The following is a 23,532-nucleotide window of genomic DNA, read 5'->3' as shown; positions in this document are numbered from 1 at the left end:
CAACACCTTCTCCCTCATGAGTTTGTAGAAGACAGATGGCGATCAAAATGTTCGCTTTATTACTGAAAATGCTGATTGGAGACCATAGCTTTGGGTCTGCTTCAAGTGGCTCACTCTCTACAGACCACCCACTGCAGTCCCAGGGAACCACTCAGCACACAGCAGGATAGATCCAGAGTGGGTAAGCCCCCACGGCCTGGCTGCACTTGCTTAGTTCCTTCCCCAAGATGACCAATCAGATAAGCTGTCCCCTCTGTTTCTCCAATAGGAGAACCCCTCTCATAAGGCTAGTTCCCCACTAACAAGTATCTGTAAAGCCAACCCTGCCAAACTGTGAAACCTGAACCTCCAGCCAAGACCTCTCTCCTGGACTCCAGACCAGTACAGGCACACCTCGGAGGTATTGCGGGTTCAGTTCCAGACCACTGCAATAAAGTGAGTCACACAAATTTTTTTTGGTTTCCCAGTGCATATAAAAGGTATGTTTATACTCTAGTTTGTTAAGTGTACAATAGTATTATGTCTAGAAAGCACATACCTTAATTTTTAAAACACTTTTTGCTAAAACACGCTAACCATCATCTGAGCCTTCAGCGAGTTGTAATTTTTTTGCTGGTGGAGGGTTTGAAATATTGTGAGAATTACTAAAATGTGAGACAGAGACAGGAAGTGAGAAAATGTTGTTGGAGAAATGGTGCTGATAGACTTGCTCAATGCAGGGTTGCCACAAACCTTCAATTTGTAAAAATTACAGTATCTGCAAAGTGCAATAAAATGAGGTATGTCTGTGTTTCCCACTCTCTACTGCACATCTTCATAAGGGTGAGCTTGAGGCAGCTCAAATTTGACGCTGCCAAATCTGAATTCATGACCCTCTTACCCCAACACTGCCCCTGTATTCTCGGAATTAACGACAGAAAAGTATCTTCCAACCCAAGGACGTGGGAACTACCCTCTACTCTTTCCCTAATCCAGTTTGTCCGCGGATCCCATCCATTCTACCCCCAGAAACCTCTTGAAATATGTCCCCTCTCTGCTGCTGTGGTTTCTGCTCTCCCCATTTCTTAGCTAGACCATAGCAGGAAACTCACCGTCTCCGTGCCTCTTTCTCTCCCTCTCCCATGCACAGGTATTGGGACTCTGCCGACATTTCTAGCCTCTTCTTACACCTTCTCCCTAAATGCATCCAGTACTCCTTTCACACAGCCCTACTACACCATCTAATTTCCAGACCCTCCATCCTTTGCACATGTGGTTTCCTCTGCATTGCTTTTCACCCTCCCACCTCCCCCAACTGTTTGTCTGCCTGGAAATCTCCTAATTGTTCTACAACTTTCAACCCTAAGGTCGTTCTTCCCTAGCACCATCCCTGACCAAAGCAGAAGTAAGGGGTCCCTCTGCTGTGCTCCCATGGTGTGGCAGAACCAAGATGTCCGTCAGCTTCCTACCAGTCTTAGGGGGTCCTTCAGAGCAGGGACAAGTTTCATTCTTGTCTGTGTCCTGGGTGGCTAAGTCAATGCCTGGTGAATGTTGGGGGCTCCATAAACATTTGTGGAATGAATGGCTTCATGGCTCTTGTCTCCCACTGACCCCATCAACTTAGCCTGTCAAACTGATCTCATCCTTTCTTCCCTCCTTCCCCAACCCCTTCACCTGGTGACCTTGGTGCAGTTAGTGGGCCCCGAGCTCACAGGGAATTTAATGGTGCTTTCCCTCTGGTGTGCTCAGCTTGGGGCAGGAAAAGCAGGTGTCTCTGCAGACGGTGAGTGGGCTTTGCTAGAGGAGTGGCTGCTTTGTACACCCTCAGGGCCTCCTGCAAATCAGGCTCAATTGCCTTCACTTCCTGTGCTCAGGGAGATTAGATACTGCCTAATCAACGCGGATTTGTTTTTCTTTTCTTAATATTTGAAACTACCAAGGACCAGTTGCCATCCTAGTGGGTGGCTTTCAGAAATCCCCTCTTTTCTGATGTTTGACTTCTTGTGAGTTTCAAGAAACCAATCTATTTGGAAAGAACCTGCACTTAGATGTTCTTTGAATTGCCCTGAAGCCCTGGCAGGAAGTGACTTGGAGCTGGGTTAGTCTTGTCTCCCAGGAGAGGCGGGAGTCAAGAGGTATAGGTACGTCTGGGGACGGGTGTGGCTTTGGATCATTCCTGTGGCCATCTCTCCATGCGTGGGCAGGTTTCACAGGTGTAGGCTCACCTGAAATCAGAGGATGCTTGTTTAAGCCAGAGAGCGTCTACTGCACGTTGGTGGTGCAGCTGCCCCGCTAGGCGCTCCGTGAGTCCTGGCTGGCACAAACGGCCTTGATAGCCACTCTCATCTCAGCCTAACCCGTTGTAACATTTAAGCAGACCAAAGAACAAGCCAGTGAAACTCTGTAAGAATTAAATGAGTCTTACATACTTTCTCCAAATAAAACAACTCTTCCAGGAAGTACGTGTAGGGAGGGGCTTGGTGGCCCGGCAGGGACCACTTATCTTCACATCATTGCATGGAAGGTAGAGATCTAGTACTTCAGTCTGGTTGGGGAGACCAGCGCCGGCTTCTTCCCTGATTCTTTGGGTGTGTGTTTAGAAGTGGATGCCCGTTCAGGGTCAAGCACCATGCCTAGTGCACGATGCACTGTTTCGTGTAACCCTCTAATGCCTCAGTTATTCATTGAACTTCACTATGTGCCAGGAGCTTCTGGATCTCTCTTTCAATCCATTTAGCAACTCTGGGGTAGGTTCTGTGATCGTAACCACCATTTTCAGAAGAGAAAACCGAGGCACAGAGAAATTAAGGAATTTTCACAACTTCTGTCAGTCAGTCGGAGCTGGAGTCTGAGCCTAGGCAGTCTGGCTGCAGAGCTTCTAAACCACTTCTCGATGCTTCACTGGCCAAACAGGTATTGATAGTCTCACTTTTCAGATTAGGAACCTGGAACCCAAGGTCTCACAAGCAGTACTGGTTGGAGCCAAGATCTATCTGTTCCAAAGTCTACAACATTCTCTGACTGCATACTGGTTAGAGATAGTGGATATACTAGTTTAAAAGGCAAAAAGTTCTACAACTCTTCTTAAAAAACAACAAAAAGTTGTCTTCTCCCTTCCTCTTCCTCAGTCCTGATTTCTGCTCCCTAGAGCCATTTATTTTCAAGTCTTTAAGACTTTTCTCCTATTATTTATTCCTAGTTACTATTTATTTTTCTATTATTTCTAAATAACATGCTTACACTATTCTACACTTTTTGGTTTTAGATATTTTCTACTTACTACCACTGAAGGTGAGGATTTCACTCTCTGACACCCTATTCTCCCCCCGACCCTCTGCCACCCCTTCTCAGTATAGGTATAATTTGGGGCTAGTTCAATATTCTCTACTTATATTATTATGACTATATGAATGTTTATAGCTGAGCCATGTGATATACTGTGGATTTATTTCCTCTTTATATAGCTTTATATATAAAATATATATATATAATATAAAGCATATATTTCCTTTTATATAGTTTCACTGAAATTAAGATGTGTCATTTAAAAAATTATTTGGTTGTTCTCAAACTCTGACAGAAGTGTTAATATCCTCTCACTATGATCAAGCATATCAAGTAAAACTTCATTTTTACTTTTCTTTTCTTGGCGATATTCCTCCTGGATCCCTTTTCTTCCTGCTCTTAGACTGATGGCTAAGGAATGCTACACAGCTGTTATTCTGGGAGAGTAACAGTCTGTTTGTCCATCCTGTTTGTAGAACCTGCCAATCTTTTGGAATATTTTCATGTCACAGCTTTCCCATGAGGTTTGAAGGGCAAGTGTTTCAGGTGGGAGAAAGCAAAGCACAGGAGGGTTGAGTGTCTGTTGAAGGTACACAGATGTAAGTGGCAGAGCCTGGGCAGAACTGGGCTTTCCTGAGTCTTAGCCCTGGGCTCCCTGCAGGAGGCCACAGTGCCCCCTGCAGCCTGGCACAAATGACTGTTGCTGCTGCTGGTCAGCCTTCCCTCAAAAGTTCCAGACTCCACAGAAGAATGCAAGGTGACAGGAATCTGATCCACACCTCCATGTAAGTTCTTTCATAAATGGGAGATATGATTGAGCGCTATACTTTGAATCATAATACTGCCCGAGTCTGCCAGTTAATATTTAGAAGTTTGGAGCTGGTCACATAAACTCTTTGTCTCAATTTCCTCATTTGTAAAATAAGGACAACAGTGCTACCTTATTAGGATCATTGTAAAGATTAAGTGCTATAATGTTTAAAAAGGCACATGCTAACTGCTTAGGAAATGTTAAACATTTATAATTATGGTCTAGAATTCCACAGGAGATAGTAATAATTTTACTATTGGACCCCAATTCTCTGGTACCCTTGAGTTCCTCGACCATGTTGGGATATTATATGAGAGCTGTGTGTGTACAATAGAATTTTCTAAATGAGAAATTTATACATTTCACTCTAGTGACTTTGGTTAATAAGTTAAGCCTGTCATTCTTCAGTCCATCCCCAGTGCACCCTCCAGGGATTGATGACACCCCTTGGTCAGCTGAGGTCAACTAACCAATACTAAAATAAATACCATCCAAACGTCCCAATTCTTGCCGTTTGCTGATTTTTTGGCTTTCATGATTTTTTTTTCTTTATTGTCAGTTGATGCAAAGATGTTAAGTCTTTTGGGTAACATTTTTCCTTGGGAGAAAGGAGTAGCTAGCCTCATCTACTTCTCCACCATGCTTCACCCTACTAGCCTTTCAGTACTATTTGCTGTAACAGTTTGCATTCTAAAACAGGCTGAATAAAGAAAGATGATCCAAGTTTGAGATGAACTTTTGGGAAGAGAACTTCTAGTGTATTTCAAATTGTAGGTGACAACTCAGGAGAGGCTGTGAAATCACCTTAGTGAGATCACAGCTGGCTCTTAAAATATCAACCTGCATCTCGCATAGTAGGAGAGCATTTTGTGAAACTTGTTTTAATTACCTATGTGTGTATATACATATATAAATTATATATACACACACATATTCATGTATGTGCTGGCTTGCAATATAAAATGTTTTTTTTTTAATTTATTTTATTTTTGGCTGTGCTGGGTCTTCGTTGCTGCGAGCAGGCTTTCTCTAGTTGCGGTGAGCGGGGGCTACTCTTCGTTGCGGTGCGCGGGCTTCTCATTGCAGTGGCTTCTCGTGTTGCGGAGCACGGGCTCTAGGTGCATGTGCTTCAGTAGCTGAGGTGCATGGGCTCAGTAGTTGTGGCTCACAGGTTCTAGAGTGCAGGCTCAGTAGTTGTGGCGCACCAGCTCAGTTGCTCTGCAGCATGTGGGATCTTCCCAGACCAGGGCTCGAACCCATGTCCCCTGCATTGGCAGGCGGATTCTTAACCACTGCACCACCAGGGAAGCCCTAAAATGTTTTTAACTAAGTGTTACAGTTGAAAAAGTTTGAAAAATGCATCTTAATGATCTTCACAGTGAAAAAGAAACGTGCCTTAATGATTTTCACTAAGTTTTGTTTGCTTCTGTTAGTTCCTTCATCAGGTCTCTCTTCTAGATAACCCTCTTCAGACTAAAAAGAAAAAAATCAAAACCAACCAACGAAACAGAACTCATGCATTTAAAAAAATTTATTTTTGGCCACACTGCACGGCATGTGGGATCTTAGTTCCCTGATCAGGGATGGAACCCATGCCCCCTGCAGTGGAAGCGCAGAGTCTTAACCATTGGACTGCCAGGGAAGTCCCTCACACATTTTCTTCTTCAGGATTTTCTGGGTACCCACTACATATTCTTGGATATAGCTTCCTACTCTCAACTTACAACCTCTCAGGGGAAAGCAAGTATGTAAACGGAACATTATGCAAGTTAGAGTAACTAAAACGTTGAAAAGTCACAAGTAACGTGTTGGGAAGGTAGGATGATTGATTCTGACCAGATTATCATGGAAGGCTTTATGTGGCCATTAGGCTCAAAATGTCAGTAATCAGAGGTTGGCAAGGACGGGTTTAGAAGTGTGTCTTTTTAAGGACTAGTAAGTAATAGTTTGGCTGGATATGGTGTGAAAGATAGTTTTTGGAACATGCGCTTTAAAAGCATCAAATTCTATCTTGCCCTTAATAGCTTAATGCATTCAGAGCCACAAAGAACCTGTTATGATGTTAATTTAACACATTCAGCATAGTGTGATAATTGTGTTAAAGTTATATCCTAGGAGCAGTGAGTTGCCCTAATCAGAAATTCACACTCCAGGGATGGTCAGCTGGCACTCCAATCAGTGTACTTCACAAGTGACTATTAGAAGCCCTTCTGTTATCCACAGCTCACTCAATACAGGAGGCTTTGCTAATTAGCTTAATAAATGTCAAGTGTGTTTCCACTGGTGCCATGAGTGGCTTGCTAATATCTTGATGTAGACAGCAGGTTCTTATTTGTGAATTCAGTACCTGATTTAAGATAGGTGGATAGGCTAAAAACAAGTCATTAACAAGAATGTAACAAGCTCTGTAGCTTGTACTTCTGTGGACAGTACCCAAGATCTGATTGCTAAATGCACCTCTGTCCAGCCATTAGGAGAGTATTCTGGTTGCCTGATGTTGACCACAGGGTGATAGAATTTTGCCCTCAACACTTGAGGCAGATGCTACTGCTTGCTAAGGTTTAATCAGATATTCCGTGTAAGGCAAACTGAGTATGAACTTTGCTTTTATGTTAAGCAGGTTGTGGATACCACTACCTGCCAAAGACTCTGAGTGGTGAAGGACCGAATTGGCTGTCAGTTTGATAAATAAGTTAAAGACGTCTGGTACTGTTAAGTTACTCCCGAATAATATCAGTCAATCATCAACACCTATTTATCAAAGCAAGTTTATTTGATTACTTATTCCAGACAGATAATGAGGCTCGTGTGTACAACTAAGAAATTAAGACAATCCAGATAAAAGGCAGGAAAAATTAATATGAACTACACAAACAGCTAGCTAAAAAGGAACAGGAGCTGCATTCATCTTACATAATACTGTGACGTGATGTAGCACCATTGACCTCAAAGATATCCTAAGCACTTTTTAAGGTAATTACGTGGGTCCTTGCTAAAAATGCAGCAATACATTAAAAATTATAGCAAGCCTGATGATAATCTTATGTTCAACTACTTCAAATATAAAATTATTCCAGAAAAAATGGGAAATTTGGGAAGAGTCTGACCTTGTACAATTCTTTTAAAAAATCCTAAGGAAATAGTCACCATTATTGAGACCAGTTTTCTTCCACCACTTGCACTATATTCATCACTATTATCATGACCTAAATTCTAAGCTTTGGAATTTTTAATAGTTATTTATTTAAATACACACACAATTTTATTTATTAGAAAAAATTTTTTTACACTAAAGTTCTGTTTATTGGTCTGTTCAGTCTGTTCTGATCTGAACCACAAACATGGAGAAATAAGAAACTTAAGCCTACCAAAATCAAAGGATTAGGATCTTTAATGATAAATCCTATTTTTTTACCATTTCTAATCATTATTCTAAGCTATTCTACTCTGATCATTCTTAGGCTGAAATTTGTTGAACTTAAGTTTGACCCTGTTAATGAATCTACGTTAAGTGAAGACACAAACCTAATCATACACCTTTTTCTAAATACTGATGAAGTTTCATCTGAGATATATAAAGAAACTTGGAGAGAAATTCAGTGTTCCAGAGTCCTTCATTAGCCCACTTTACTAGTTAAGAGCCACAGTACATTTTCAGAAATACACCACAGAAAAATCTTAAGAAGAAAACTGCAAAGAGTTTGGGATTATTCAATCCTGAAAAGCTGTGGTTCCTAACTTTTTTTTAAGGGTCGTGACCACTTTGAGAAGCTGATGAAATTATGAACTTTCCCTCAGAAAAATGTATATGAACAAAAACTTCTTATATACATTTGCAAGGGATTCCCTACAGTCCATGATCCGCAGGTTAGGAATTTCTATTTCAAAGCTGTGGGACACAGTGGAAAATAAGTTCAGCCCATTTCGACGTTGCCCATCTTCACTTCACTTCACTTCACTGCAACTATATAGGACAGTAAGCATTTTAATGATGTTACTAAATTGCTGCCTTAAGACAAAAACTCTTATTGTAAGCATAGTCTTGTAAGATCCTCTTGCCCCAATTTTACAAGGCTTTAAGCCATTTATCCTGTCTCTCAAATTAGTTAAGTCCCTAAGGTTTAAACTAGCAGATAATTGTTTCATTGATATATTATTCTTTAGAGCCAGTCACTGAAAAATGAGATTAAAATACCCTTGTGAAAATGAACATGTGTCTACATACTGAAGAACAGGTTATTTGACTTTGTAAAATATATTTCTAGTTATATTTCTAGGTATAGTCTCTACACTTGAAATCAAATGCATCTACCTAGTGCCTGTGAACACAGCACATAACTGCAGACCATTCCCTCTTACTTACTTGGAACCCTTACAATGGAGGTCTCCTACCATGGTAACAAAATGTACAGCTGACCCTTGAACAATGCAGGAGTTAGGGGCACCAACCCACTCACCCCAGTTGAAAACACCTGTACTGCTAGCTCTGCTTCAAAAACAAAGGAATTGATACATGACTCACCCAAGGGCAGGAAGCTGAAACAGTCTGGATCGAATCAGGACTCAAACCCTAGTTCTTTCGATTCCACATATTGTGATCTCAATCAAACCTTCCCCTATAATTAATTAATTAGTTTAAAGTTCTGTGAAATGAAAATACAAGTACTATATTTATTGAAAAAAATCCACATATAACTGGACCCATGTAGTTCAAATCTGTGTTGTTCAAGGGTCAACTGTACTCAATGTTCTACCTACTGTTCAGGATAGAAAACACTTCATTTCTGACCAAACCCGCTATCTCAAAAGCACCTCATCAACTCCCCAGTTACCAAACAGGTTGAAGAATGCTATCTTTGAGAAGTCTAACATTAAACTCTTGGCTATGTCTTAACCCCATGTCAAATGGACCATTAAAACAAGAGGAATGACTATACTACAGTACAAAGGTTAGGCCTGTTGCTTTCTTATTAAAGATGAACTCCGCTAGTTACTCCAAGGAATCGGTTTATATAATAGGGTAAACATGGATGTACGTATGGGGAATTCTTAAAGCCCTTATTAAAGAAGTTTTCAATCAATCAATGTTTTAAGTCAGGTGACAGTTATTCAGTCCTTGCATAATCATTCTCTTTTGCTCAAATAGAGTATTTATAGAACAAATCTCAAAATACTTGAATAAAGAAAAAGGGTCAACTAAGAGAACAGCTTTGCCAAGGAAGCTACAACTTGGTTATGGGATTTCATTCTCATATTTTGCTATATAAAAAGTGAATAATGGAACAACCATTGTTTTCCCCTTGCTCTTCTTTACTTTTAAGAAGTCTTCCTTTGTAAAAGTTAAACACTAGAATTTCCATTTCAGAGACGTAGGGGTCAGGAACAGGAGTGGGAAAAGAAGGATCCTGCTCTCTGACAATCAGAATTCAAGTATTTCAACTCAATGGTAAAGGGCTTGCAAGAGAAAATGGACTATTACTCCACTGGCTAAATGGCATCCCATGAGTCCTATAAACTATATAACCAAGGATTTTCCCTGCACTATTCAAATGTACCATTTTGTGTTTTTCCTACTGGACCTACTAAATGGTGAGTGAAAGCTGAAGAAGGTAATATATACCAACATTCCTGGCTGTGTAATCTATACATTTTCGTTTAAAGAGTAATTCAAGCATAATCCATATTTAAAAAATTAGACTAAAGAGAGACAGTAAAGGTTTTAAAGTTTTCTCTTTGAAAAGATGGTATCTTACAGTACATACAAAAATACTCTGAAAATACATACGACTTCATTTACAAAACACTGAATCAACATATTACAAGAAGAATTACATGGTTATGGATTTTAATAAATGGAGCATGCGTTCATGAAACTTAAAAAATATTAAGAAATGCACTGAAAAAAGCAGTGTAAAAAAAGACAACTCATATATTTAAATAAAAATTACAAAGGTCCTGAGCCAATTAATGGTTGGTAACAATGTCATTCAAAAATGCCTTTAGGTTTCAATAAAATCCACTGCTCATTTCTGCATGCCTAGTCCACGAAGGAACTGTTTGAAGTTGTGGCGGTAAGTAATGGTCAGGAAGTATCATGCCAAGTTAATCGTACACTTCAAAAATACAAGTTTGCCATACTTAAAGGCATCTTACTGTTGATGCCGGAATGAGTTGCTCCTCAGTAAAAAATACCTGTCAACTAACAAGAAATGGCATGAGATAGGATATGTAACAATTTCACCGTTCATATACTGACTTTCAGTATCCTGGTCATATTTTGATTCTTAATAAAGATGCATTTCAAAGGCCTCCATGGGAGGCAAAATATAGAGAATTTATGGTGCCCAACTCTTATGTAATCACTGGACTAATCCTCCCTGGTAACTATGCAACATTTGGATAGAAAGGCACAATAAAAAGTTAAATATTCCGTGTGCCAATCCAAGAAAAAATAACTTAAATCAACAGAACAGACATAAGTACATCTACACAAATGAGGAAAGCAGAGAAGATACCTCACATTCATTTATCTCAGGTGTCACAAAGTGGCTTCAATGATAAAGTAAATGTGTTAACATTTGGAAAATTACATTTTTTGTTTTGTTTTTTTGTTTTCAACTTTTTTAGTTCTATACAATGATTACAACATAAGACTTAAAAAAAAGAGGGGGGCGGTGTTCAGGACTTGTTTTATCAGTGTCCAGAGAGCCAAGAACTGGTTCCCACAACAGAGAAACAAGCATCGAAAGTTAAGGCAGTAAAACCTCCAACGCAAAGCCATAATATTGTAGATGATAATTTGATAGCAGGTCATCCTCAGAGAACTGTATGTAGCAATCAATGAGAGAATGCTACAGCATCTGCAGGTCAAAGTGTGAGAGTTCAAAAAACCACTTCAAGGTTGTTAGGCCGATGACTGTAACTTTCACCTTATTTTATGTATGACAGCCACCTCTATCTTAAAAAGAGTGGCTGCATCTATGCCACTAAATGATTGCATATTCACTTAAGTAAGGAGGCACTGCTTTTACCGATTTAGGGTCAGTCGAATGGAATTTTTGATGACACGGATGTTATTTGCTGGAACTGGAGATGATGAATCTGGTAGTTCTTTACTGGGCAGTCTCTGTTAGAAAGAAATACAAAGTAGGAAAAACAAATACACATTATAAAGGTCCAACGAGTAAATCAGTCACAAAACTCTGAGTTTTTTTCCAAATGCTTTAAGTTCCTAAACACTCAAGTATGTGTTGAATATTTTTTCCCTATGTTCAAGTCCCCTTGTTTTGGGGACTTATTATTATTTTTTTAAACAGGTGAAAAGCAGAGGGATAGGGAAAGGGTAGAAGTGGGAGGACTGTATGAATAGGAAAGAGGACTTTGTTTAATCAATTGCCACTTCTAGACTGAGAAATGCATAAAGAACAAAGTCCTCCTCAGACTCGGGCAATGTTAAAGAGAAATAGGTGAAGGGCATGGTCACTAAACAGGAAATTCTTGGGGTGCAAGGTGAAAAAATGAGTGTGTGATACAGAGGAAAACTTGATATCCAGTCATAGCCTTCAATTAGTTTCTGTAATACATTCATGCAGAAGAATAACCCAACTTGTGAGATAATTAAGTTTTTAGGAAAACCAACTTTGTAGTCAGGGTAGGTAACTTCAGTGATGGTAAAAGTCAGGGACATCTATATGAGGGCTTTTGAAGACACTAAAGATTATTATATAATGAAGGCAAAGTCTAAGACAGAAACAAAGACAGAAGCCTAAAATACAGATAATTGTCTGACAGAAACAGCATATCAGCTTCTTGTCAAGAGATGACTGCAAGAATTAATTCTCCTCGCATGTTACCTAGGCTAAACAAATTATATCATACACACATCCATTCAAAAAAAAAGACATGAAAAATTTCAGATGTGCATAGAAGTAGAGAATAGGAAGGACAATGAAGACTTAAATGCCACAAATGAAGACTTAGATGCCACAAAGAAGACTCAGACATTATTAAAATTTTGCCACATTTGTTTGGTTTATGCCCCTTACCCTTTATACTTGAAATCTTTTAAAGCAAAACCCAGACATGTCATTTCACACTTTAATATCATCTCAATTTTTTTTCCATTACCATACATAATTATACACCTCTACTTTTTGTAACCCACTCTTACGTTAAAAGAAATTTTACAAATTCTACAACTAATAGAAAGTATGAGGACATTTTCTATTTTGCTTTAGAATTGCCAATACATCCTGGGGAGCCTGGCAGGGTGACAGCTGACTGTGATGAGAAACACTTTATTTAATGGGGGGTGAAAAATAAGCCATTTTGTTTGCTGTAACCTCTCAAAGAAGGGCTTCTTCTGATTTACACAAGGCCGATTTTTTTGAGCACCTATAATATTATTAGCTTAAATGGTAATCCTTTGAAAATAAATTTTTAAATTGAGATTTAGGGGCTCTTTAGCTCATGTTTTAAAGGTACTTACTCTGTATACCAGTATATTTGGTTCCTCCAAAATATTAGTAACTATGGTCCCCAACTATCAAACCTAAATTTTGTCAGTAAGCAGTGGTGTACAACAAAAGACTATCAAGTGTTGGTAAGAAATTATTGTGCTGAGCACTAAACTGCTTCTTTAAAAATAAATGAAAACAAAGGTTGAACATAACCTGCATAAATCGTAAAGTCTTAAACGACTCCCTCTTTTCTAGACTTTTGAGGTACATACATTTAGGATCATACACTTTGTTTGCTATTTCCAACCCAACTTCCAACTATACTGCTGGTCTTTGAGGACAGGGACAAAATCTTACTACTCTTTTCCTCACCCCATGCTAGGCTCTTCTTAGTAAGCTTTTTGTACCTGCAGATTACCTATGAATTTTTAACTGCGTATTTTATTACAAATAAGACTATCTATTACCTTTTTGCGTGATGTATCAATAGTTGGAATAGGCATACATTCTCCTCCAATGGCATCCTAAAAACAGAATTACATACAAGTGAAAACTTTCTTTCCTATATGCAAATGCTTATTTCTACATGAAATGAAACATAACCAAGAGTTGACAGATATAATCTGATCTACTTTTGAATATAGTACTTTTCCTGATACATGGCTCTTTAAAAGTAAATATTTTGAGGCACACTATTGATATACTTACCACTGATTTTCTTTTTCTGTCCTCAGCAGCACGTGATTCCTTAAACGTTGATTCAAGTCGAATAAACTAAAATATAAACATTAAAATGAGTTGCTATTACCTATAAAAAACACATAAATCTATATAAACTGAGAAACTAATTAGTGACCAGGCTAACATCAAAACTATTACGTGGGCTTCCCTGGTGGTGCAGTGGCTGGGAGTCTGCCTGCCAATGCAGGGGACATGGGTTCAAGCCCTGGTCCGGGAAGATCCCACATGCCGCGGAGCAACTGGGCCCGTGAGCCACAACTACTGAGCCTGCGCATCTGGAGCCTGTGCTCCGCAGCAAGAGAGGCCGCGACAGTGAGAGGCCGGCGCACCACGATGAAGAGTGGCCCCCGCTCGCCGCAACTAGAGAAAGCCCTCGAACAAAGACCCAACACAGCCAAAAACAAACAAACAAACAAACAAAAAAACCTATTATGAACATGGTTTGATGAGGGAAGAGAATTTAAATTAGACAATTCCATTGCCACCCTTAATTTCTAAAGTTTTATCTTTTTGTTTAATCTATCCAGATAATGAATAAAACAGTTTTACCACCACCTACTGGAAGCAGAGGAGATCAACATTATAACACAATAAACATGATTATTTAGTTACCAATAATGCCTTTATGTAAGTCAAAGAGAAACGAAGATCATTCAAATTTTTAGACACATTAGTAATTTGAATTTTTAAATAATTAATTTTTATTTTTGGCTGCATTGGGTCTTCATTGCTGCACGCGGGCTTTTCTCTACTTGCGGCGAGTGGGGGCTACTCTTCTTTGTGGTGGGCAGGCTTATTGCTGTGGCTTCTCTTGTTGCACAGCATGTGCTCTACGTGCACGGGCTTCAGTAGTTGTGGCACACGGGCTCAGTAGTTGTGGCTCACAGACTCTGGAGCGCAGGCTTAGTAGTTGTGGCCCATGGGTTTAGATGCTCCGTGGCATGTGGGACCTTCCCGGACCAGGGCTCAAACCCATGTCCCCTGCATTGGCAGGTGGATTCTTAACCACTGCACCACCAGGGAAGCCCAGTAATTTGAATTTAAGATGAACAATTAGTATTATCCTATTAGGGTTTAGGTAAATACTCTTTTTAAACAGTCAAATCCTAATGGAACACTAAGATAACTGAAGAATTTGAGTTTCTTCAGCACTATTTTAAGTTTACTTTGAAAAAAATCAACTACTGAATCACCACTGAAGTTGTAATTTTACCTTTTCTATGTCTTTCAACCTCTTAGAAGACCCATCTATGGATGGGGAGTGGGATCTTTTGGGGGTAACATTCTTAGTTATATTTGACATTCCATTTAGATGTGGCTGCCCCTGGGCAGGGCTGTGGGGTGTTGTGATTCTAGGAATGACATTTCGTCCTACTACAGTAGGAATGGTACACACAGCTGGAGGTGATACAGCTTTTACTGCAGAGTCAACTTCTGAAAAGGAAAAAAGAAAGATTTCAGTAATTAAATACAAATGTAGTAGTATCGTTACTAAAAAAAAGCGTAGATACCTACTTGCACCAATGACGGGAATAGACAGTCCTTGGGCTGGCGGGACAGTCAGTGGCTTTTCCACAACTACAGCAGCAGGCTCAGCATTATTCCTGTTAAAAGTGTTAAAATATCATCATTAAATGATTTAAATAGTATGCATTTAAAACACTCTTATTTTAACATTTAAGATAATTTCTTTCAAGTACTCCTAACTTTAACATTTCACTGAAGGAAGAGAAAAGGGTAGGGAAAGGAAGAGGACCCAGGGAGAGAATTAACAGAAAAAATTAAAGGAAAACCTGCACATTTCTATGTACTTATCTACTCCCACATACTCATAAACCTATACCATGCCCCAGAGGATTACCACAAATTGTCAAATAATTCTAAATAAGAAACTGACTACTAACTGGCAAAATAAAATCTTTTTACAGTTAAAAAAAAAAGTATTTAGCAAAGGTATAGAAAAGTTTACATTATCCTCAAATAAGCTGAAGACTGAGAGGAAAATTTTGAAATACAGACCTTTCTGTCTCTGCTGAAGGAGGACTATCAGGCTTGGAAGGCTTGTTTGTAGACACCGGGGAATTAAAAGGTGTTCCATTATCAGTGTCTCTGGAGCTATCCAAACAATTGCTATCCAGAGATGATCTTTTGGATTGAGGTCCACTTGAACTTCGACTGACATCAGAAAGACTTTGCTGAAAGAGGGGAAAGCTTTTAGGATTTCAAAAAGTAAATGAGAAAAATGACTGGTTTCAATTCTGAAGTACATATAAAACAAATTATATTTGGTGATTAATGAAGGTAAGATTTTAGTCCTAGATTGAATTGTCTGTACCTTCCCTCTTTCTTCTCAATAGGTTTGGGCGTTATAAAAATGCAAATTTGGTCCCAGGATCATTCGTCTGAGTTCCACTCAGATTGGAGAGTTACGAGTACAAACTCACCTTTTTCTTCTTCTGAAGAATCTCTGCGGGAAGGTAGTGATGAAGTTGTTTTTTTTTAACATGAGTTGCTTCAATTTTCATTCCCTCCTTTAGCATGTTTATATTGTTTGCCTGTCTGTACACTGTAACAGAGTCAGTATGTTAAAATGGGGAACTTCCTTCTGAACCAAGGGCTGTTTTCTTTTTCTGAAATACATACCTTTAATATCTCCACATCACTACACAAACACACATTCCTCTTACAGAACAAATACTTCCAAAACATTTTCACAATGTCACAACCCTATTCAAGTACTGACTAGTTTTCTCATGTCCAACTTCTAAGACTTCCCCATAATCAAATCTAACAAAATAAATGTATGGAAAAAAGGCTTTTTCCAAATCTTGTTTTCTGCTATTTTCCCCAAAGGCAATGTCTTCTCATAATTATTTGCCCAAGTCTGAGCTAATCCTAATACCAAATATCCAAGATGCCAATTCAAGCTCTCCTCCTCCATGAAGCTTCTTTTTCTACACCAACCACAGAATGTTAGACATGAGAAACCATCTAAAAGTACATCCTTATTATACAGGTGGGTAAATGAGGCTCAACAGCCTTGAATGCCTTGCCAAAATTGGAATACACGTAGGCCTAGGTCCCCAGTCTAGTGCTTTTCACTCCTTATAAGAAAATCATTTTTATTAACTACCATATAAATTATTTAATGTACGTTAATTGTGAATACCAAATTAGATTATAAGCTTACTCAAGACAGGGATGGGAGGTTTCTTTTGCACAGTAAGTACTGTGAAATGTAAATTATTTAATCTCTTGGGGCCTCAGTATCTCTATCTGAAGAAGAACATTTTATAAATCTATAATAAACAGAGCTTCCCAACCCCCTCATTTTGGAAAAATGAGTCCAAATTAGAATGGAAAAATTTATATCTATGTTTTCATTCCAGATTGCTTATAAAAGAATCACCAGGAGTGCTTGTTCAGTGTGCAGACTCCTGGCTCCACTCCCAGAGCATGTGATTCAGTGGTTCTAGGTGATGCACAGGAACCTGGATTTTCATGATAAATGTGAGTGCTAATTCAAAAGATTTAGAAAACTCAGATGAGCTAACCAAGAATATTAATAGTATGAATGTACACTATTCCAGATTATTAAGACAACTCCAAATTTATAACAGATATATTAAGATATTCCAGGGAGATATTCTTAGGGAGCTAGATGTGAAAGACCCTTTTCACTGATTCTGAGACATATTCAGCAAGCCTGTACTGAATGATATTTATTTCATGTAAAAAAAGTAAAAAGCAAGTCGTCTTTATGACTGTGATTACGAACACTGGCTGTGCACACTAAGAATCACCTATAGACTTTCTTTAGTCTTCTTTTTGTTTTAAAACAGTTAATACATTTACATGGTACAAAACTCAAAGGGGGGATTTCCCTGGTGGTTGAGCAGTTAAGACTCCACACTCCCAATGCAGGGGGCCTAGGTTCGATCCCTGGTCAGGGAACTAGATCCCACATGCATGCTGCAACTAAGATCCCGCATGCCACAACTAAAGATCCCGCACGCGGCAACAAAGATCCCACATGCTGCAACTAAGACCTGGTGCAGCCAAATAAATTAAATAAGTATTTAAAACAACAATGACAACAACAACAAAATCTCAAAAGGGTTCAAGAGTATACAGTGAAGTTGCCTCACTCCTGTCCACTAGACACACCTGGTTCCTTGACCTAAAAGCAACCAGTTCTGCCAGTTTCTTTTTTAAAAAAACTATATATCCCTCCAGAGATAGTCTATGTATTTTTTTTTTTTTAGTCTATATATTTTTAAGCAAACATACATATATTCTTTCTTTACACTGGTCTGCAACCCCCCACCCCCCCGCCCACAAACAGGTCTTGGAAGTCGCTTCATCATGCCTTTACTTTTTTAATAGCAGAATTAATTTTCATGATATAGCTGTTCCATCTTCATTTAACCAATTGCAGAACTTTAAAAAATATAGCCAGCCAGATCCTAGGCAGGTGATACTGCGTTACTGCCAAGGTTGAGCACCACAGCTCCATGATGACAAAGTCTTACCTGTATCAGTAAATGACTGTATGTCATATGTCAAGTCTATATTAACACTTTCTGCATTTTCTACTCTCCGAAAAATTATTCCAAGGAACCACATTGATACGTAATTGTTGCTATAAAATAAAAAATTTAAGAATTTCCATTAATTTTTACAATTTTACAGATGCTATTTGGTAATTAAAACTTGGTCTATGGAAGCATAAATACAAATGTCAATGGTTTGGCCAAATTCTTAAAACTGACACCAAGAACACTGTTAAGTTATCCTGTGTTATTATACAAGAGGATTAAATGCTTCGAAAATGACTTACTAAATATATATTTAAAGATGCTCCAAATATTGTGATGGAGTTTTTTGTTGGGGTTTGTGGGCTACCAACAAAGCATGTACTTAGTTTTAATGCATGACAACTCGTGATCAAGTATACAATGTATTATCCTCCATCAATGCCTGTTAAATAGCATCTCACAACTGATCTTAAACCATGCATATTTCGGATACCATTATTTTAAAAATATGATATTAAAAAATAATTAACTTACTCTTTATGATGTTCCTTATTTCCTGGGAATGACTGGGGATTTACATGGGCAAGAGTAATAAATTCATTCCGTTCCAAATTTCCAACAAGTACACGTATTTTAGATTCTACTAATCCAACCCTAAAATAAAATGACAAGATTTTTCCATATTAAATGTGGAAGCTACATCCAAGTAAACCAAACAGCATATTAGCTATGATGCTTTACAGGGTTCATTAAAAAAATTCAGTCCAATATTTTAGGGACTCTGTTTAAAATACCATTCAGGTAAGTGAGAAGTTACTTAGTGAATTTCTGTTTCCTTCCCTTTCTTTTTCAAGAAGAACTGATCTATTTAATGCATTCCTGATCTAAAATACCCTGCCTTTTAAGACCATAAAATAGTCATGATTGGAGCATGAACAAAAACTGTTCGTTAACCTGGTTCTAAATCTTTTTCTACTTTCAAATCTTATGCCTAAACCCTAAGGCTAACATATATTTAAATAATGTTAACAAAAAGAGCTAATAACTAGCACTTAATTCATGAAATAAACATGCTCTAATCTTTACAAAATTGATACTAGATATTAAATTTTAAAAAGAATTCACTAAAATCAGATCAGATACTACTAAAATATAGAAAGTTTCATCAGGGACTTCCCTGGTGGCACAGTGGTTAAGAACCTGCCTGCCAATGCAGGGGACATGGGTTCGATCCCTGGTCCGGGAAGATCCCACATGCCGTGGAGCAACTAAGCCCTCACACCACAACTACTGAGCCTGTGCTCCAGAGCCCGCGAGCCACAACTACTGAGCCCGCGTGCTGCAACTACTGAAGCAAGTGCGCCTAGAACCTGTACTCTGCAACAAAAGAAGCCACCACAATGAGAAGCCTGCGCACCGCAACGAAGAGTAGCCCCCACTCGCCGCAACTAGAGAAAGCCCATGCACAGCAATGAAGACCTAACGCAGCCAAAAATAAATAAAAAATAAATTTATTAAAAAAAAAAACTTCATCAGATACCTGCAACTTTACTTTCTACCTCACTTAAATGTGACTACTGTCACTTATTTTATTAACTTATTAATGATTTTATGAATTACAAAGAATAACTACAAGAACATTTTCAAACGCTTGAAAAAGCTTACACATTATAATTATATGTTCTTCAACAGCGGATATACAAAACACTTAGTTACTCCTCTGTGTTATCTAAATGAGATGTTGGCAAACTTTTTCAGTAAAGGGCCAGAGTAAATATTTTAGGCTTTGTGGGCCATATGTTTCTGTCACAACTATTCAACTCTGCCATGCAGCAGGAAAGCAGCCATAGACAATACATAAATGAATGAGTGTGACTGTGTTCCAATAAAACTTTATTTATAAAAATAAGTAGCAGACTGGATTTGCACTATACCATAGTTTTCTGACCCCTAATCTAGACAAATAAAATGTTTTAGTGAAAGGATTCTTTTCAGGGTCTCTTTAAATTTTTTTTTTCTTGTTTGTTTTTTCATTCATTCATTTTGGCCAACCAGGGATTTGAACCTGTGCCCTTGGCAGTGAAAGCATGAAGTCCTAACCACTGGATCACCAGGGAATTCCCAAGGTCTCTTTAATTGTCAATGAAATAAGCATTAAACCCTTGAAGCAAAAACAGGACAGTAATATGTTTTCCTTTCCCAAAAAGCAGACCTGAGGAAAGCACAACCATCTTTGGTGGTCTAACAGTTTCTGCCTGATGGAGCTAGTGAAGTCAATACACTGGAGGCAGAAGGAATCAGTTCAGATGCGCTAAAAAGAATGTACTAGTCCTTGACCAAAAATATCTCCTATCCGTTGACAGAAGCTTAAGATTCTGAAGCCTTTCATGCCACCATCTCCTAAATTAAAAGAATATATGGGCTCATACAACTCAATATCAAAAAAAACAAACAATAATCAAAAAATGGGCAGAAGACCTGAAAAGACGTTTTTCAAAAGAAGACATACAGATGGCTAACAGGCATATGAAAAGATGCTTAAAGTCACTAATCATCAGGGAAATGCAAATCAAAACAACGAGATGTCACCTCATACCTACCAGAATGGCTGTCATCAAAAAGTACACAAATAACAAATGTCGGGGAAGATGTGGAAAAAAGGGAACCCTTGTGCACTGTTGGGGGGAATGTAAATGGGCACAGCCACTATGGAAAATAGTATGGAGGTTCCTTAAAAAACTAAAAACAGAACCATATGATCCAGTAATTCCACCCCTGGGTATATATCTGGAAAAAATGAAAACACTAATTCAAAAAGACATGCGCACCCCAATGTTCATAGCAGCACTGTTTATAATAGCCAAGACATGGAAGCAACTGAAGTGCCCATCAACAGGTGAATGTATAAAGTTGTGGTGTATGTGCAAAATGGAATACTACTTAGCCGTAAAAAGAATGAAATTCTGACATTTGCAGCAATGTGGATGGACCTGGAGAATACTATGCTTAGTGAAATAAGTCAGACAGAGAAAGACAAATACTGTATTATATCACTTATATGTGGGATCTGAAAAATAATACAAATGAATGTATATGCAAAACAGAAACAAACCCACAGATAACAGAAAACAAACAAGTGGTTACCAAAGGGGAGAGGGAAAAGAGGAGGGACAAATTAGTAGTATGGGATTAACAGATTTAACTATGTATAAAATAGATAAGCAACAAGGATATGTTGTGCAGCACAGGGAATTAAAGCCATTATCTTGTAATAACTTTTAATGGGGTACAATTTGCAAAAATAATGAATCATTATGGTATACACTTGAAATTAATATAATACTGTAAATCAACTATACTTCAAAATACATATATGTGTATATATAGTCTGGGGTGTGTGTGTGTGTGTGTGTGTGTGTGTGTGTGTGTGTGTATATATATGGTAATAGGCTAGGTATCAGAATCATTCAAACTGCCTCAAAATTTTGCTTAAATCTGACTCTGAGAAGTGACAAAAGGCAAAAATCTGTACATATATTCTTATCTCATGTCACTTCCAATTCTGAAACATTAATTTGATGGCATTTCTTAAACACTGATGCTTCATGGTCAAGTACAACAGTCATCAATAAGATTTAATAATTTTGAAAATAGAGAAAGTGTTTTAGAAATGATAAAGTACCATATAAATATGTTATCATCACACAGTAGATAGAGAACTTGAAATGTCTTACCACTCTAGATGATTTTCTTCTGTTGATGCACTGGCAGTCAATACTATATAATGTCTGTGAAGAATTTTCAGCAATAATCAGGGGGAAAAAAGCCAGAGAAACATTGTTAGGGTCTGACTTTCCATTATTACTTTTTCTTTTTTACTCTTTCTTTATTACTCCTTCTCCCTCCCAATGAACAAAACAGCTAATACAGGCACACATTTATGAAAATTAAAACATGCTCTGATTTTCACAAAATTAATTCTAGACCTTCTAATTAAAAACAATTCACTAAACCCCAAAACCCACAAATACTGGGTTAGACACTACTAGAATACAGAGACTTTCTCATCACCTAGGGTTTCTGCTAACCTATCCTTTACCTCACTTAAAATATAAGTGACGTCACCTATTGTGTATTAACTTTATAAGTTTAACATTCTTCTTCCTTAAACACACACACACAAAATGCAAAATTTCAAATACCTATACTTTTGGAAAAAATTTGGTGGCTCAAGGAGTTTGGACCAATCTGATTTCCCTTGAAGAATTTCATCTGTGACTGCGAGACCTAAAGAAAGAGAGACAGACAGTGATTTTGAAAACTGACCATCGTATTATCAGCTCCTGTGTGACCCTACGCCCAAAGTTCTAACCCCACCAAATCCCTGAGTAAAAAAAAGTGTAGATTTATTATGCTCTTTCTTAGAACATAAAAGTCAATTTCAACCAGACCGGGGTGGCTCTATTTTTGGCCTTCATATTATCATATATTTTGCAAAACCAAGTACTTAAAAAATACACATTTGAAAGAACTTTTAGAAATAATAGGCATAACTGCAATAGAGAATAACACTGTTGTCAATCAAAAACTCGCGGGAACATGTAAAGGGTAACAGGGCTGACAGGTTTACCTTGTTTAAATTCTTCTACCATTACTGTTCGAGTTGATGTGGACACATTATACGTAGAATTCTGTTGTGGGTAGGCAGGGGTGATTATGGGCATGAGATGATACCTATCTGATGGATTTACCTGTGAAATTAGAAGCAGAATAATTGATCTATTCTCCTATTTCAGTTGTCCTCACTTCATCCCCAAAAGTCTGAAGAATATGAAATATAAATTTAATACTACATCTCCTCAGTTCTAAGAAGTACATTTCCCCTCCCCAACTTCAGTTATTTCTGAAGTCAGATGTGTCTGATAATCAAAGTTAAAGAAAACTCTGCAGAAGTTTATTTCTCCCCCAAAAAGCTGTTAAATGGATGGTGCAGCTTATAAACAGTGGTCTTTTAGAACCAAGGAAATACAATATCATAAGTGCAAAAAGCATTATCTGGTCCAGTGGTTCTCCATCCTCTTTCTGCACCTATTCAACAGATGACTTCCCCTTGGTTACTCAGAGGAATGAGTATCACTTTAGAAGCACATTAAAATGCAAGGTGAGTGAGAGTTATGCTATCTTGGAACCATGAATCTGCTTTAAACTGTACTGCAAAGTACATCCTTTATATACTTCAGTACTTTATTATTAGTAACTAATTACTTGTAAGACAGTTTTTAACAGTAGATTATAACATCTTGGTTGATATACCCACTCAAGTCTTATATGGGTGATTTTTAATGACATAACATTTGGATTGGATTGGAGATACAAATCATCTGCACCGAAAAAACACAGTAGAGGGAGGGAAAGGACTATAGTTACACAGAAGGAAGATGAACAGGAACAAGAGGAATTATCCTTAACTAGACTGCACTTTACAGAATCATCCTATTCCTAAAAGGTTTTAATGAAATGCCGTAATAAGTCACATACCCGAGGATCCCAAACTGGCAAATTCAAATTGCTTTCTTCCGGTTGCTTTAGCAGCACAGGATTTGGCCATTCCCTAACATGAAATAAGCAAATAAACTCACATAAGACCTCATTTCAGGAACTATATGAAATGTTAAAATCATTAGATGCTGCTCCAACTTTCACACAGCAAATGTTTTGG

At 38.1% G+C, this 23,532-nt stretch overlaps 2 protein-coding genes across 2 annotated transcripts in view; one reads left to right on the top strand and one right to left on the bottom strand.

Annotated features, from left to right (window-relative positions):
- The window catches only part of LOC309833591 (uncharacterized protein), a 93,923-nt gene that overhangs the window by 62,114 nt on the left and 8,277 nt on the right, over positions 1-23,532 (top strand). The gene's annotated exons all lie outside the window — the stretch shown is intronic.
- PAPOLG (poly(A) polymerase gamma) overlaps positions 10,866-23,532 on the bottom strand; it is a 31,763-nt gene continuing 19,096 nt past the window's right edge. Inside the window, exons 10-22 of the mRNA XM_082672003.1 lie at positions 23,352-23,424; positions 22,444-22,564; positions 22,016-22,100; positions 21,548-21,601; positions 18,348-18,467; positions 17,808-17,917; positions 15,720-15,841; positions 15,295-15,470; positions 14,791-14,879; positions 14,489-14,709; positions 13,243-13,308; positions 13,002-13,058; positions 10,866-11,201 (exon numbers count right to left, since the gene is read on the bottom strand). Of these exons, the coding sequence (XP_082528129.1) occupies positions 11,103-11,201; positions 13,002-13,058; positions 13,243-13,308; positions 14,489-14,709; positions 14,791-14,879; positions 15,295-15,470; positions 15,720-15,841; positions 17,808-17,917; positions 18,348-18,467; positions 21,548-21,601; positions 22,016-22,100; positions 22,444-22,564; positions 23,352-23,424 (1,393 nt within the window). The 3' untranslated portion in view covers positions 10,866-11,102. The remainder of the gene's footprint in view (positions 11,202-13,001; positions 13,059-13,242; positions 13,309-14,488; positions 14,710-14,790; positions 14,880-15,294; positions 15,471-15,719; positions 15,842-17,807; positions 17,918-18,347; positions 18,468-21,547; positions 21,602-22,015; positions 22,101-22,443; positions 22,565-23,351; positions 23,425-23,532) is intronic.

The sequence above is a fragment of the Grampus griseus genome, assembly GCF_964374135.1.
Source record: "Grampus griseus genome assembly, chromosome: 15".
Taxonomy (NCBI): domain Eukaryota; kingdom Metazoa; phylum Chordata; class Mammalia; order Artiodactyla; family Delphinidae; genus Grampus; species Grampus griseus.
This window is presented reverse-complemented; position numbering and strand designations above follow the sequence as displayed.